The sequence below is a fragment of the Callospermophilus lateralis genome, chromosome 18 (assembly GCF_048772815.1).
Source record: "Callospermophilus lateralis isolate mCalLat2 chromosome 18, mCalLat2.hap1, whole genome shotgun sequence".
Taxonomy (NCBI): Eukaryota; Metazoa; Chordata; class Mammalia; order Rodentia; family Sciuridae; genus Callospermophilus; species Callospermophilus lateralis.
Window position 1 is genome coordinate 49,305,121 of NC_135322.1, and position 15,939 is coordinate 49,321,059.

At 53.3% G+C, this 15,939-nt stretch overlaps 1 protein-coding gene across 4 annotated transcripts; it reads right to left on the reverse strand.

Moving 5' to 3' along the window:
- Window positions 1–111: 111 nt before the first annotated feature.
- Window positions 112–15,856, reverse strand: Fhod1 (formin homology 2 domain containing 1). 4 transcript variants are annotated; one of them, XM_076837803.2, is made up of 24 exons: window positions 15,573–15,856; window positions 7,851–7,957; window positions 7,353–7,417; window positions 6,972–7,039; window positions 6,792–6,897; window positions 6,618–6,712; window positions 6,242–6,353; window positions 6,055–6,149; window positions 5,814–5,957; window positions 5,559–5,716; window positions 5,304–5,480; window positions 5,159–5,182; window positions 4,758–4,811; window positions 3,862–3,977; window positions 3,162–3,775; window positions 2,713–2,868; window positions 2,329–2,511; window positions 2,123–2,242; window positions 1,885–2,046; window positions 1,310–1,500; window positions 1,022–1,214; window positions 780–942; window positions 505–705; window positions 112–431 (listed from the first exon to the last, which is right to left on the reverse strand). In XM_076837803.2, the coding sequence occupies exons 1-24, from the start codon at window positions 15,771–15,773 to the stop codon at window positions 349–351; spliced, it is 3,588 nt and encodes a 1,195-aa protein (XP_076693918.2). In that variant the 5' UTR covers window positions 15,774–15,856; the 3' UTR covers window positions 112–348. The 4 variants fall into 4 exon arrangements, with proteins under 4 accessions (XP_076693918.2, XP_076693919.2, XP_076693920.2 ...); XM_076837804.2 differs by lacking the exons at window positions 4,758–4,811; window positions 5,159–5,182; XM_076837805.2 differs by lacking the exons at window positions 4,758–4,811; window positions 5,159–5,182; window positions 5,304–5,480.
- Window positions 15,857–15,939: the final 83 nt, after the last annotated feature.

A 15,939-nucleotide genomic window follows, 5' to 3' on the forward strand; every position in this document is an offset into this window, starting at 1 on the left:
TAATGGGTGTGTGTGTGAGTTAATAAGGGACAAAGCAGGAAGAACTAGTCTTATAATATTTCCCTCTTGCTACAGGCTCAGCTTGGGGGGACATTGAAAGGAAAAAGACTCTGAAATTAGCTACGAAAACTTTATTTTGCGGCAAGTAGGGAGCTCACACATGAGCTCATGTGTGCACACGCGTACACACACACACACACACACACACACACACCTAATACTGCTTAAGGTACTGGTCAGTCCCTGGACACTGGGTTCTGGGACCAGAATTCTGCTTTGGGTTCTCCTTGCTCTGTAGTCTCTTATGCTGCAGGCTGGGATCCAGCTAGATTTCCTGAGGCAGCACCTTCACACTTCCAGGCCAGGAGTCTTGCTCAGACCCAGCGCCTGCACCAGGTCATCTCCAAGTCCACTCTTCAGTGTTCGTCTCACTGTAGGGACAGAGTAGGGTTGGAGGGGGATGATGGGGTTCCGGCAAGCAGTGGGCTTATGGTGGGTACTCACAAGATTTACGGTTGCCACGGGAACGCTTCCTTTCTCGAGCTGTAGCTGCTCGGGGATTGCTCTTGGTCACTGATTGCACTAGCAAGTCCATGATTTCATCTGATGTGTCACTGGGTAAACTGGAGCCTGGAGATTCTTCAGAGGGTGCAGTGGAAGGTCCCACTGCTGGTGGCATGACTGGGGAGCTGCTCTGGACCATACCTGTGGGAGACCAGATAGGGAGGTCAGGTCAAGGTGGCCTTATTACCCATTCCCCTCAGCAGCTATAGGTCTACCTCTGCTGCGACGGCTATGTGTGGTGTCCTCCGGCCTGCTGGTCAACAGACTTTTCATACTGGCATGACTGTCAGCATCACCCTGTCCTGGTCCACTCCCCACAGCCACTGGGACAGGTGGATTGCTGGGGGTTTCCCCTGCCACACCTGAGAACTTCTCTGTCTGAGGATGAGAAAAGGATGAGCTGAGAGTAGGGGAAGGAAACCAAAGGGTGGCAGTCAAGACTCAGAAGGGTAACTACCTCAGTGATCATGCGTCCTCGGGTCTTGTTGCGCTCACGGTAAGTGGCTCGCTTCTTCTGCTGCTGCAGTACTCGTTCACGGCAAGTCCTATACTCCAGGGCAAATTCCCGCAGCGTGTGGCAGAATTGCATGATGCGCACTTCACGGGCTGCTTGTGCAGTGTAGCCCAGGTAGAGCAGGAAGGCATGAAACCTAGGCAGGTTGGAGTGGGGGAGGGATGGGCAGTCTTGCTTGCCCTTTGAGAGATGGTGGTGGCAGTCTTGCTTCTTTGGGGCCCATACCCCTACCTGTTGTAAACACGGCGGTGCACTACCCTCAGCGTGGCAACACGGCGGGCACAGTGGGCCAAAAAGTGGGTGAGACGAGCACGCAGGGCTGGAGCCAGTTCATGTTTAGCCAAGCTCCTCAGGTTTTCCTCAGCTGCCCGGCTCCGGCGCTCCAGCTGTCCCAGGTTCTCAGTCAGTTGCTCAAAGTCCACCTGGAAAAGCAAGTGGGTACATGAGCTGTTACCCCAAAGGTAACAGGTTGCCTGAGGCTGCCTCTGCCAGACTGGCCATTGTGGGCCTAGGGACACAACTAACATTTGGCTTCTGCTCTCCAAAAGTTCAATCTAATATGCGAGACAAGCCCATTTGATGCAACAGAGACAGAAGGCTTCTTGGAGGAAGTGGCAGCTGAACTGAGACTCAAAAGACTGAGTAGGTGTGTCCTGGCCAAGAGAGGCAGAGCATAGTTCACACACCTGTAGCTGGAGCACACCCTAGCTCAGCCCAAATAGGGAAAAGGGGGAGGAGCCAACCCAAGGAAGAAATGCTCGCTTGTGCCCCAGCCCATTTTAACTAAATCTTTTGCTGGTGCTAACCTTGGCACAGCGGGTCAGGGCAGGGATTTCTGAGTAGAGATCGGAGGAATCAGGTAGGGTCTGGAGCACCAAGGAGCAGAGATGGTACAGCAGTGACTGCCGGCGCACCGTGTCCTTCACCTCAGACACCTTCTCCAGGTAGCTCAGCTCAAAACCACTGCTCTGAAAGACTCCATTTGAGCCAGGGCCTGGCTGGCTCCAGAGCCCTGACCTCTAATCCTCATGTGCTCTCACTTACCTGGGAACCATTGAGGAAGTTGCCCACAGCCAGCAGAGTAGCCAGGATGCAGCGGAAGGTGGCATTCTGCACCAGCTGTTCCATTCCCATTTTTAGGTCAAATAGTGGCTCTGCAATTTCCTGGTGTAGGAGAACCAAGGGCTTTAGACTCATGATCATCATGCTTACCTGTCCCCACTACCTGTCCCACTTTATGACCCAGATACCCGTTCCATGCTGTCATAGTCCAGCTTGAAGGCCCAAAGTTGTAGGCGGGCAGCCAGGCCCCCAATAGAGGCAAGAGTCATTAGGAAATTCTCAGCTGGGCCCAGGGGTATATCAGGGTTGGCCAGCTGGGCTTCTTCAATCTTCTGCCTCTCCTCCTCCGTGGGCATCATGGTCAGTAGCTTCTGAGGATGCAACCACCACTCCACAGTTAGCTTGAGGCCTCATGCTCCTTTAGTCATCTCTCACTCTTATAGTCATTTCCCAGGGTCTGGCAAATGCCCTGCAGATATGTTAAGCCCATCCCTACCACCAGAGGGACTAGAAATGTCAGTAAGATGGCCAGATCTCCCACCCTCCCTTTCATATCCATTGGGTATCCCCACCTCAATGCCATCCTTGCTGACAGCAAACTCATCAAAATTGAGCAGGGCAGCCTTAATGACATGCACAGGTGGCAAAGTGGTTAAGCCAATGTTGATAGCGTTGCTGCGCTTGGGGTCCAGCACTGTGGTCATTGTCCGGCGGCCCTCACCAGCTTTCTATAAGATGGGGGGAAGAGCAGTGAAAGATTGGGGAAAGGATTAGCTGGGGCAGCAATCTTGAGAGCACTCCAAGGTATTCCTCTGAATGGCTTAATGATCCTACAAATGGGAACCCAGGACACATAAAACATTGGGATAAGCTGAGATTCTAGTTAGGGCTCTGTCAATACTTTATTAAGAGAGCCCAAAACAAGTCCTTCTCCTCTCTTTATCCTGGTTTCCCCATGTGGGAGATGAGGGACTATTTCAGCCCCTTGAACTCTGATTTTCCCCATCTCTGGTGTATTTACCTTGGAAGGAAGTACATCCTTGGCTCGGGATTCAAACAAGTGTTCCAACCGGGCTGTATCCACTGTGACAGGCTCCAGGGAGGCCCACAGGGTAGTGCAGGGCCCAAAGCGGCTTCCAGACTTTCCGTGATCCCCAGCCAGCTTTAGCTCCCGCCAGAAGAGTTTTACAGTCTTCCTCTTGGTGGGGAGGGCTGGGCCATCGGGTGCTGAGCGGGGAAGTGATGGGCAGAAGGATGGAGGTGGGGGAGGAGGATGTGGGGGGCCTCCAGAGTGCAGGGGAAGTGGAGGGGGAGGAGGTGGGGAGCCTCCAGAGTGCAGGGGAAGTGGGGGAGGTGGGGGTGGAGCCCCTTTCCCGGCCTCCACAGATTCTACATTTAATATGTCCTGGTCTTCATCCTCCCCCAGATCTGAGAAGTCCAGGTCCCCAATGCAGAGCTTTGGTGTACGGGTTGGGAGCTCCTGGATGGGCTCGGCCTTGTGGCTTGGTGGCACCAGTGGTTCCTTAGGCTCCAGCTCAAGGCTCCGTTGGGCCTGGAGCAGGACTCGAGGGACAGGGCTCTGGGGGGTTCTGGGTGCAGGGGTTGGCTCTGAGGAGTCCCATAGTTCCCGGATGCCTAGAAAAAGAGAAGCAGCTATTGGCATCTTGCCCTCTATGCACAATAAGGGTGGGATTCTGGATTCTGCCCACCTGTCTACTCACCTGGGGGTCCATCAGCCTCATCTGGTGTGGCCCCAGCCAGTGTTTCTGCCCGGCCCTGGGCCAATGCAGCCTGCTTCTCTGTTTCTGCTGCTGCCACACCTTCCAGGAACCGGGTTCTGAGGGGAGATACTTGTCAGTGATGGTGTCTGACACAAGTGCATTCCAGGGTGGTACACATGCCTTGCTGAGCTCCTGGACACTGCCCCCAATTGCAGGCACACACAGGCACAGGGAATAGTCCATGCGCTGAGCAGACCCCTGTCCCCTCAAGGCAAGCCCCTTTTCAACTCTCCACATCTGGGAAGTTAGTAGTGCCAACCCAACATTCCTATGTCAAAGTACAGGGAAAAGCTCTACTTAACATCTAACTTGCAACTTTCTTGTTCACTATCCTGACTTTATAAGGAACTTTTGAGCAGAAGGGAATAGCTATCCCTCCTTTGGCCTGCCTGGCAGCTTCTGAGCACTACAGCCTGCCTGCCTGCAGAAAGGGTAGGCACTTAAGTTTATGCTATCCAATGTTTCCATTCTGGCTCCTCCAGCCTCTGTTGGTCCCTGTCACTGCCCTTCCCACAGCGTTAGGTTGCTTCACTACCCACATACCACACGGCACCCTAGATGCCCTCCTTGCCCTATTCCTGAGCTGGGTATCCCTATCCCCATTTCTGGTCTAAGCTGTTAAAGTTTCACTATTGAAGCACAGGGACCACTCTGACCCCAGTGAACTGCTTTCCCACTGCTTGCTCTTTGGGTTACTATGGAGGCATTAATCTGGTGGCAGGAGCAAGGTCTGAGAATCCCCCAGTTCTGGCTGCTAGGGGGCATGTGGAACCTGGGGAAGCAATGCTGAAGCCCTGAGCACATGGCAGGCCTGGCAGGTTGGCCTCTGTACTTACTCCAGCCTGGCCTGCCCAGTAGGGGACTGGGGGACGGGTGGGCTCTCAGGGGCCCTGGGTAGGGGGATGAGAGGAAGAAATGGTAATTGTGGTGCTGGTTCCACCTCAAGGTCCATTTGCTGGCACTTACACAGAGGTTGGGCAGGGATATTGGGAGGAAGAGGAAGGAGTGGAGGAGGTAGGACATGAGGACACTGTAAGGGGAGGGGAAAGACTGACATGAAGCAGGACAGGGTGCAGGAGAGTCAAAGAGCCGAACAAGACTGACACAGAAACAGAAAGAAAGGGAGTAGGGAGACAAAACAAGAGGCAAAAACAGGTGGAATGTCGGAAGGAGATAAAAGAGAAGCCACAGAAGGAGGTCCAGACAGAGCCGAACCCCACACCCTGCAGTCACTTACCAAACGGGAGCAGTTTGGTGAAGTCTGGAAAGAAAGAGAGAAAGCACGCGTTTGGGCAGAGGAGGCTGAGGGCCCGTGGAGGGGCACAAAGTGGAGGGACAGTTGGAGATAGGGCTCTGGGAGCCACCTCTATCTTCCTACTTACTTGTAGATGCTCCTCTCACAGGAGTTGCCCACTGAGGGCGCCATGGAAATGGCAGGAAAAAGGTTCACCAAGGTACCAAGCCCAGAGGCAAGGCCCACAGGGCTGGAGGCAGGGCTTATCAGCTGGGCAGGACTGGTGGAAGAGGCGGAGCCTATCGGCGAGGCGGAGCCTGCGGGGCTTTAGGTCGGGCCTGTCAGCCGATTGGGTCACGCCTGGCAGACTCACCCCTCCCCAGCTACCAAGGCGTGTAATTACCCAGGTTCTGGGGCGCGCACAGGACAGCCTCCCCCTTCCAGAGATCTGCGGCTCCTCTTGCCCTCCTCTGAAGAGGGCTTTCGCCGCTCCCGCCGACCACCTGCAGCTGCAGTGACTGCTGCTTCCTCCAAGTCTCCATCTTCCAATCGTAGAGCGCTCTAGCAGAGGTAGGCCAGGGCGTGAGCCTGTGGTGAGGCCCCGTAGGCATAATGGGGAACTGTACCTCTCCCTCCCATTTTCCTACTCTGGGCTCACCTCATAGAGCATAAGCTGAGTGCGCAGGTCGACATCAGTGCCCGCAGTGCCCAAGTGGCGCTGTACCAGTGCCTCCATGCCCTGCCGCTCCAGTGCATCTGTCACGTCGTAGAAGGAGTCCTGATCTGGGAGCGCAGCCAGTGTCTGGAGAATAGGGATAGAAAGCCAAGGCAGAGGCTGGTGGGGACTACAGGTCAGCAGCCCCAGGGCCCCATAGTTAGCACCTGATCCCCACCCACACCTTATTGATGAGGGTGACAGTATACACCAACAGCTCAGGATCGGCACCATTTTTCTCTTCTAGGATAGTCACCAGATTAGCCCAGGGAAGAGCACCTGCCACACAGAAAGGGGAGTAGTCATGGGGGGCAGGGAACAGGCAGGAGAGAGGGCTCAGAGTAGAGGCAGAGGAAGGGACAGACTCTGACCGGTGTCGCTGGCCACAGAGTTGACTGCCTGGATGAAAAGCGGTGCGTTGTTTTCAGAGTATTCCACAAACACAAGCAGCAGCTTCAGGGCCGTCTTCACCACCAAGCGAGACTATGGGAAGATGTCACTACAAGTGAGTGGGGTTTGGGACAGACCTCTGCTAGCTCCTGTAGGAAGGGGGAAGGGCTCCGGGGGTTAAACCTAGAAAGAATAGTCTAGGCTGAAAGACCTGGCTCCAGGGCTAGGCCCAGAAAAGCCTTCTAGGCTTAGAGGAGCCCCAGACTTGCTCCATTTTGGTCCACTTTGCAGAAGAGGAAATTGAGGCTCAGATAAGCAATGGGAGAAGGGTTCATGAATGGGTAAAGGGTCACTTACCAGGCTGGCACACAGTGTATACAGCCATTGCACTGTCTCACTGTGGGCTACCACCCCCAGCATCCCGTCCACAAAAAGCATCAGCTGGCCCAGTGCTGCAGATACAGGGATGGAAGAGGTCAGCAGAGGTGGGGGTTGTGGGGGCAGAAGTCATGGGGAAGGAGTGGGGCTGACCTCGAAGGATGTAGCTCTGGTAGTTGTGGTCAGCAGCAGCACCCACACGAATCAGGCAACTCAGTCCCTCTGAGTGCACAAATTCAGGCACCAGGTCCTTGTCTTCCTGGTGGCACCACAGGGGATTTTAGGGAGGTCTGGGCTGGCCACCCACACCCCCAGCCCACCTCTGAGCCTCACCTGGAAGATCTGCTTCAGTGAGAAGAGGGAACGGCGGAGCTCAGGGCCATTGGACCCATACAATTTTTCTGCAAGGGGTAGGTAGGCATGAAACCCTTAAGGTGACAGTCCTCCTCCTCTAAAACACAACAACAACCTCCCACCAAAGAAGATTCTAGTATTCTCTAGTCCCTGACTCTGGGTACCTCCCACTACTGCCACCACTGCAGTCTAGTTGTGGCATTAGTCCTGGCCCTGGGAGGAGAGGTCAGGGGAGGGCAAGAGGGGGCACATTCAGTCTCCAATCTACTCTGTCCAGTCTTACACAGGACAGGCCTGAAAGAAACTGGACCAACTGGGCTATGAGGGTGGGGATATTGGGAGACTGCTGGACACACTCACCCAAGATAGCGTTGACTCTCACTGAGAGCTGGGTTCGCAGAATCAAAGTGGGCTTCCGCCCTTTGCTGGAATCAAGCAGCCTAGTCAGCAGCTCCCAGCCCATTCCTCAGGGTCCCACCCCTTGAACTAATGCAGCAAAAGTCTTCCACATGCCAATCCCTGGCCCAGTTCCTTCCTTCCCAACCACTACTCCAAGGGCCCAAGGCTTGGCCAGACAGGAGGGTTTGTGTAAACACAGGTATTTTAGGTATGTGGGAGAGCTCCTGCATTCATCTTAGGCAGCAAGTAACACTGACCAAGCTTTGGGATTCCCCTGGCATAGTTCCCTGGCACCCCAGGAGGTGACCTCTGGCCCGGGCTATAGATCAAGTGTCTCAGCTGCTGACATCTGAGCCAGCCCCTGGTGGGGACAAGGGTGGGGACTTGGACCAGACCCATCCTAGCTCATGTGGAGGATGGGGAAGGGCTCCTTGCTTCCCTGGCTCTATCAGTTCTAACCTGATCTCTTCATAGAAGCCCTCCAGCATCTCTCGCTGCTCTTCCAGGGACAGTTCGGAGTCCAGGTAGTATCCAGAGGGAGACACTTGCAGGGCACAATCCTCCAGCTGAGGATAGAAGAATAGCTGTTAAGGCTGGTGCTATAGTTTAGATGTTGAATGTCCCCTGAAGTCCATGTGTTAAGGGTTTGGTCCTCAGGGTGGGGCTATTGAGAAGTGATGAGTCACCACCTTTGTAAGGCTCTTAAGATGCCTTCAAAGGGATTATGAGACCGCAGCCAATCCAGTATTTCTCTTTACTTTCTGGTCCATGAGATGTAAGCAAATTGCTTACATGGCTAAGTACTCTCGCCATGATGTGCCACCCTCACCATGGGGGCCATCCATTTTGGATTCAAACCTTCAGAATCATAGGCCAAAAATAGCTTTTTATCTTTTTATAAGTTAATTGCCATGGTATTTCATTATAGTAACACAAAATTGACTAATGCAGCTGGGGAAGAGGTGGCAAAGGTATGTATAAAGACCCTATGCCTGATGACCTGCCAGCCCAGTAGCACATGCCTATAATCCTAGAGACTTGAGAAGCTGAGGCAGGATGATCACAAGTTGGAAGTCAACCTTAGCAACTTAGCAACAACCTGTCTTAAAATAAAAATAAAAAGGGCTGGGGATATAGCTTAGTGGTAAAGTGCCCCTGGTTCAATCCCCAGCACCAAACAAACGAACAAAACCTCCTATAACCTTTTACTTTCCACTTGAGGTGTGGTAGAGAGGCACACAAGCATCTCCACTGTAGCTGTACATTCCTTCAGCAACTGTTTCTCAAGTACTTTCTAGGAACTGAGCCCTTCTGTCTCAGGTGCCAGGCTTTCTTGCCCTTTGTATGTGCCATCTCCTCTCCTGGTTAGTACCTATTTTTTTTGGGGGGGGGACAGTACCAGGGATTCAACTCAGGGGCACTTGGCCACTGAGCCACATCTCCAGCCCTATTTTGTATGTTATTTAGAGACAGGGTCTCACTGAGTTGCTCAGCACCTCGCCATTGCTAAGGTTGGCTTTGGACTCAGGATCCAAAGATAACGCTTTTGGAAAGCCTTCCTGAATTGTCCAGCCAATGTTAGGCAATCCACCCAACTCCATATATACACTCCTTGCTGAGGCATCCCACATAATCTTATCATATCCTTGACATGACACTAGTTTTCCTCCCCACTGACTAGGTTCAGGCACTTTGCCTATGTTGCTCCCTGCTGTACCTGCAAAGTTTAGCACAGTACTTGGCACATAGTAAGTGCTCACTGAATACTTGTTGAACTAATGAACACAAATGAACAAGGGGCATGGAGAGAAGATGGGAGGAAGTTCTTGCCTTCAAGGAAGCTCACAAGCATGTGGGGTGATAAGCTATAGCTACAAGGCATTGAAGCCCAGGAAGAAAGTGTTAAGCATGCAGTGAGGTGCAAACCCAGCTGACAGAGCTGGGAACATCTCTGCAAGTAAGATATTGAGGAACAGGGGATGATACATAGACTCTCCAGACCCTTTAGGCCTTAGTTGCTTTATTTTTCTCCCAAGGGGACTACAGTTATAATGGTCCTAGTTAGACCTCAGATTTTAGGGTTTGACTCAGTCAGTCTACACAGGGCCCTGAAACAGGCATTTGTAACAGGAAAACATGTGCTCCATCCATGTATCCACTTTCCATGTTTCTCTCCCTCAAGCCTGACTTACCTCCACCGCCACCAGGCATGGCACTTAGCCCCTTCAGAAACACCTTATAGAGGCCAGAATGAGGAGACTCCAGACACTCTGAGAGCAGCATTGTGCCTTGTTGTGGATACCTCCCCCACAGTACAGTGCTGGCATGCAAGACTATGCAAAGTCCCCTTTACTGAGTGACTCTGACCCTTGAGGTGCTATGGCCCAGGAAGAGCCTGCTTCTGGAAAGCCAGGAGGTCTTATGGTCTCCATTTCACTGAACAAGTCAAATCCAACATTTGTCCTGCTGTTTGGCCTGCCCTGCCCTGCCCTGATCTGGACCCCACCCAAGGACTTCCAGCTGCCCTTGGTCCCTTGGGGGAAAGGAAATCCAGCCCTAGCTTCTGTCTTTGCTTTGCACCCCTACTCCTGCCTCAGAATATGATCTGGCTCCTTCCTGGCAGTTTACCCCTATAGGGCCCTTGGGTGACACCCTCCCCCCTTGCTTAGGACATGGGACATAGGACAAACACTCCAGCCTGTTCTCTAACCCACTTCCTGCCTGGCTGCCTGCCCTTCCCAGGGCGCCTTGGGCGGGCCTGGCCTCTGTCCCTTCCCTGGGAGCAGAGTCATCCTCTCCAGGTCCTACTGAGAATAGGCCTGAGAGGGTGTATCAAAACACTAAGGCTAGAGTATCTCACCCAGGGCCAGCTCAGTTTAGGCCACCTTCACATTCCTCATGATCCCTCTTCCCACCCAGCGACTCAGCAGCTTACTCCCAAACTCCAGCCCAGCCCAGCCCCATCTCCTTGCACCTTGGACTGGAGTATTCTGGGATCTTAGAGAAACATACATACCCCAGAGCCACAACCCCTGCTCCTAGTCATTCCAAATCACACACATTCATGAACCTGGCTGTTTTAGGTTCAGAAGACACAGTAGCAACCAGACAGTGCCTCTCTCTCGGCCTTCCCATCCTTCCAACCCAGCAGGGAAGACAGTCAGGCCTGACTCAGAAAAAGCTCACAATAAATGTCGAATCACAACTTCCATGAGTGCTAAGAAAGGGGAGGAGCAGATGTGGTAACACTGGAGGTTGATCATATTAGCCATGGTAACCACTCACACACCCAGGTATATGGTCAGGCATGTCTGTGCACAGGCTAAAGTAGCACATCCCCAGAGGTTAAGCCGGCAATGCTGTCCTCTCCTCCTGCACTAACTCTTGTGTGTTCCCATCCCAAGTGAGCAAGGAATGGCCCTTTCCTCCAGAATACCTGTTGGGGCTAAGTGGTCCATCTCCTCTAGCTTCCTCAGGCAAGTTTAACCCTTTCCTCTATGATAAGAAACTAGGCCTCTTCAGCCACTTCACCTGTCCAGTCCTGCCGGGGTTCCATTCCTGGGAGGAGGTCCAGGAGTAATACCTAGCCTAATGCATCCAAGACAGTGTTCCCCAAACCCCAGCTATCTGTCCTGGTGGAGGTGGGGGATGGCAGGCTAGAATCAGGCAGGCAGCAAAAAGGGGAGACTTCCTGCCACCAGGGTGGTGCTTATCCTTCACACCCCTGGCTCCTTCCTGGGGTCACCATTCTGAAAGCTAAGCCTCTGGACCTTGTTTCTAACACCCTGGGGCTAGGCCAGGCTTGAGCAAGTCCAAACCTAGTCCCTGCTGACAATGATTAGGGTCAGCATACTCTATGGGCCCATATTCTCAGCTCCATTCTGGATCTTGTCTTCCTCACTTCTCTGGTATCTGTCTTTTGATGGAGTCCCTCCCCCATTCCAGGCTTAGCCCCTCACTTCAGCCTTCAGCCCACATTTCTATTTACTCTCCAGACTCAGGTTTTTTTGGCAGCCCAAACCCATTGACTACATATGTTTTTTTTAATTTTTAATTTTAATTTTTTTATTTTTTGCAATGCTGGGTATCAAACCCAGGGACTTGCATGCACTAGACAAGTGCCCTACCACTTAGCTACACTCCAGGTCTCCTTACACATGGTTTTATATACAGGATAAAGCTTAGGGGAAGATGGTGTCTATCCTCCCCCCATTTTGATACTGGGGATTGAACCCAGGGATTTACCACTGAGCTACATTTTGGGGTTTTGATGGGGTGGTTTTGTTTTTAAATTTTGGGATTGGGTTTCACCAAGCTGCTGAGGCTGGTCTTGAACTTGTCTTGCTCGGTCTCCTGAGTTGCTGGGATTACAGACATGCACCAAACAGAACTAGCTTTAGCTCCCCAATACTTTTTATAAAAGTATATTCGGGTGAGAATGAATATGCAGGAATAGAGTGCAAGGAAGATGGAGGAGAGGGCAGAATTACATGCTGAAGAATTTTTGTTTTAGGAAATAATTGGCCTATTATTTATTTTGACTCCTTTTCTATAAACACAGGACCCTGTGCTCTGAAGACCCTCCTTTCCTTTTATCTTGTCTCTAGTTAGACTGAGACTTCCTGGATGACATGGATGAGATGACATGGATGTGCTTTGGGGAGGGAAATCCACATTTGTTTTGCCTCCACTGTGTGGATGCCTAGTTCATTTGATTATCCTGATAATCTTTTTACAATTGAGGAAACCAAGGCTCAGAAAGAAAATGAATTGCTCTTGAATGGAACCAAGGCTAATTGACTCAGATCTTGGGTGGATGGGACTTAAAAGTGCTCCAGGGAACTCTGAAAGGAAAGTGGGAGTGTGGGCTGGGGCCTGCAGGATCGCCAAGGGCTGGATACTGCCCCCTCAGCTTCCTGGATTCTGTAAATATCCCAAACTGGTCCTCCCAGTTCTAGCAAGGAAACACAAATGAACACACACACACACACACACACACACACACACACACAATATGCTGCTAGTCACTGAGGTCACAAAATCTACTTCTGAAAGGATCTAGGTTCTATAATTCAGTTTCTCTAGCCCAGAAAGACCAGGAGATGGAACATGTCACAGGAAAGCCTGGCAGGTCACCACTCATGCTCACATCCCAATTTTCTTTAATCTTCAAAGTGACTCCCATATTAGGGGATGAAAGAGCTCAGTTCATCACCAGAGCACTCTACAGTCCCCTTAAGAATTCTCAAGGACCCCTTCAGTTAGTCCCTAACCTAGAAGGTCAGTTTCATACCTGAGCCCCCTTGCCATAATGGCTCCTGAGAGGTAAACAGGGCTGGAGTGGGTTGGAGTAGGGTCAGGACATATTTTGGCACCAAGCCACCCCCGTCCTACTCTAATCTACTCTAATCTGGGGGAACAAAATTATTGGTAATGACCAGCTATCCTTGATGCCACAAAGAGGAGACTCCTTTAGCCCTTGCAACAAGGTCAGAGAAACACCTCAGGTCCTCTGCCCAATGCCTAGGAAGAAGGTGGTGGTATCCGAGATGTGACAAAGCCTTTGAGGCTCAGAGGAGGCTCCTAAGGCCCTTTCTAGAAGGGAAGACAAAACTGAGTAGCTTTGGATTAAGAGATAAGACACCAAAGAGCCAGTTCTCTCTGGGGTGGGGGCAAGTCCTTGGGCTGGGACAGCCTTTTACATATATGGGAGAAAGGCACTCCTGAGGCCCCCACCCCACCCCCACCCCCCCCCACCCCCCCCCCCCCCCCCCCCCCCGCCTGGGAACTTTTAGCCTGGCCCAAGGCACTGTCAGGCTCCCCCCACCAACCAGGGCCAGGAGATGAGTCAGAGGCTGAGGACAGGAGCTTCCTCCTAGACTTGGAGGAAATGAGCAAGGCTTTCTCAGACCTGCAAGCTCTGAAATGGTTTAAAAAGGGAGTCCCCAGGGAACTCTAGGTTCAGTAGGTTGTCAGGGCAGAGTCCCTGGGAGAGTGGGCCCTCTTCTATACACAACCAGGGAGGGCGCAGGGTGTGCAGGGATGATGGACCAGTGCTCCAGAGTGGGAGGGCAGAGGTCACTTGGCTGTGTCCTGTCCTCTGCTTGACAACTGTACACAGGAAACAGCAGTGGGTAAGCAACCTCTCCCTTTTATTTCTGCCCTATAGCCTGGGACAGTGATGCCTGGGTTTTAGGCCATCTCTCCCTTTTGGAAGGCTAGCAAGGTAGGCCTGAGTTATGTCTGGGCTTCTGGTGCACCAGCTTAAAGGACTAGGGGAGGAACCAGTTGTTGACATTTCCTGTGAGGAGGAGCCTTGCTCCCCCCTTCCTCAGCTCTCTGATGTTCCTGCCCCATCTTATTCACAGTCCCTCTTCCTCCAGCCTTCTATTTTGGGTCTGTGGTCACAGTTTATATTTGGGACAAGCACATCACAGTGCATCTGACCATTCCTGGAAAAGCTGCCAGCTCCAGGGAGTCCTGGTTCCAAACACTGTGGTAACTTAGCTTGAAGGTTCCCAAAGGCTCTTAGTAGGGGATGGGACAGTCTTCAGTACTCCAGGTGGAGATCCTGAAAGGGGACAGACCAGGAAGCAGAGTTGCATGTGAGGGACTTAACATTCTTCCATGCAACTCATGTCCTTAGCTAAGGAAAAGAGAAAAGGTCAGGGCACCTGGTAGGTTGGGAACTTGGTCTTATTTTTTCCTTTTTCTGTGGTGATAGAGATCAAACCCAGATTCCTATTGTATACTAAACACATGCAGGAGATCAGGTATCTAAATGAAGGGGCAGAAGGGATGGTTCTGAACCTCTTTTCTGCAGCTGACCTCCCAGGCCTAACCCTGGTTGTGAAGAGGAGTGTCAGAGCTAGGTCCTGCTCCAGAATGGGAAGAATGGTAAGAATACCATACTCTAGTAGTCCAGCCTTGTTTCTGAAGTAGTTCCAGGATGAAGAACTACCTCATTTCTGTACCCCTTTCTCCCTATCCCACCTACTGAATGGCAGGTGGGCTCTGGCTGGACATACTTCTAGGCCCACTTCAGTCTCCTCCTGTGAATAGGGCAGGACAAGATGGGGATGCACGAAAACTCCGGGAGGTGGGCAGTATGCTGCATCCTTCCAGCTGTGGCCTTGAAGCCGGGCTCTGCAGGGACGCACGCCACTCCCCAGACATAGTCTCCCCACCCCTCCCCGGCTGCTGGGAGGCGGGGCTGGCCAAGGCTCCAGGAATGCAGGCCTGGGGGCCTGGCGCCCAGGGCACATTCCAGGGAAGACCCCGAGCCCAGGGGGCATGTTTGCGCAACTCGGTGTCCTGCTGAGGCACCCCACCAACTCCCAAGGCTTTTCCTAACTACTCAGAACCAATCCACTGGCAGGGAACCCCAGGGGATGAAAGGGCGCCTCTGGGAGTCTTGGCCCGGAAACAGCGCGCCGGAAGGGCTGCCTGAGGGGGTCTGTGGGCTGCGAGCCCGAGTGGCGGGGAGGTCTGGCCGGCCATCTGGAAATGGGCCTCTCCAGTACTGTGCAAAGTCGGCCTTGGGGCCCGTGCAAACTAGGGCAGGACGGAGGTTTAAAATTAGCCGGGCCCGCCCCCTCCCTTCCAGGCGCGGGCCACAAGCCGCGGGTGTACTCGGGGGTGGGGGGACGGTGACTCAAAGGGCTTTTCCACCCTGTGCAGCCTCCCGCGCTCCGCGTAACCCGGGCCTGATCGCTTCCCGTGGACTCCTCTCACCCGGCAGTCTCTTCTTGGCCGGTACACCCAGCCTCCAGATACCACTTCACCTCTAGTGGCCCGCCCTGGATCCGTCCCTCCTCCTGATACACCGCAACCCTCTCACCTGAAGCAGGTGGAAGCTGGTCCCTCCCTAGCTCCGCCTCCTGGGTCTGTTACATCCCGAACAATTACTGACACTCAGCCCAGGACAGCCACCCTGGCAGACCCGCAGCAAAAGGACACCGAGCACCTCTTTAGGTGGGCCTCACTTCGAGGGGAAGCCAAGACAATGCAGACCACAAGCTGATAGTCTCCGCCGCCCGCAGGCGTGGACCCTGGGATCCCAGTTCAAGTTTTTTCCTGAGTACACGCTCCAGCCTCTTCTTGAGAGGCCCCTCCCATCGGGTTTCAGGGCGCGGACTCTGAACTCCCTATCGCCCCAACTTTTCTCCGCGCCCCTCTCACCTTGAGTGGCGCCCCTAGCAGCCGGTGCAGCGCAGGTATTTGAGCACCCAGGGGCAGGGCCCCGTCCAGGCTGCAGGTAGGGGCCCGTCGTGGCTCCGGGAAGTTGGCACATGCAAAGGGGTCGGTGTCTTCCAGGTACTGCACCCTCACGGTCACCACTGATACTGGCTCCCCGTCCCCGCGGTCTTCCCCGCCTGCCATGGTTCTGCCACCGGCTCGCACCGCGCGCGCCTCGGTGTTTCTGACCCGCAGCAGCTTCGACCGTCTACCCTTGCTGCTTGGGCTGGGCCGGACCGGACGCCGTGGGGGGCGGAGCCAGACGGAGGCGGGGCCGAGGAGGGGGTGGGATCAAGACTGGGCCCCAAAT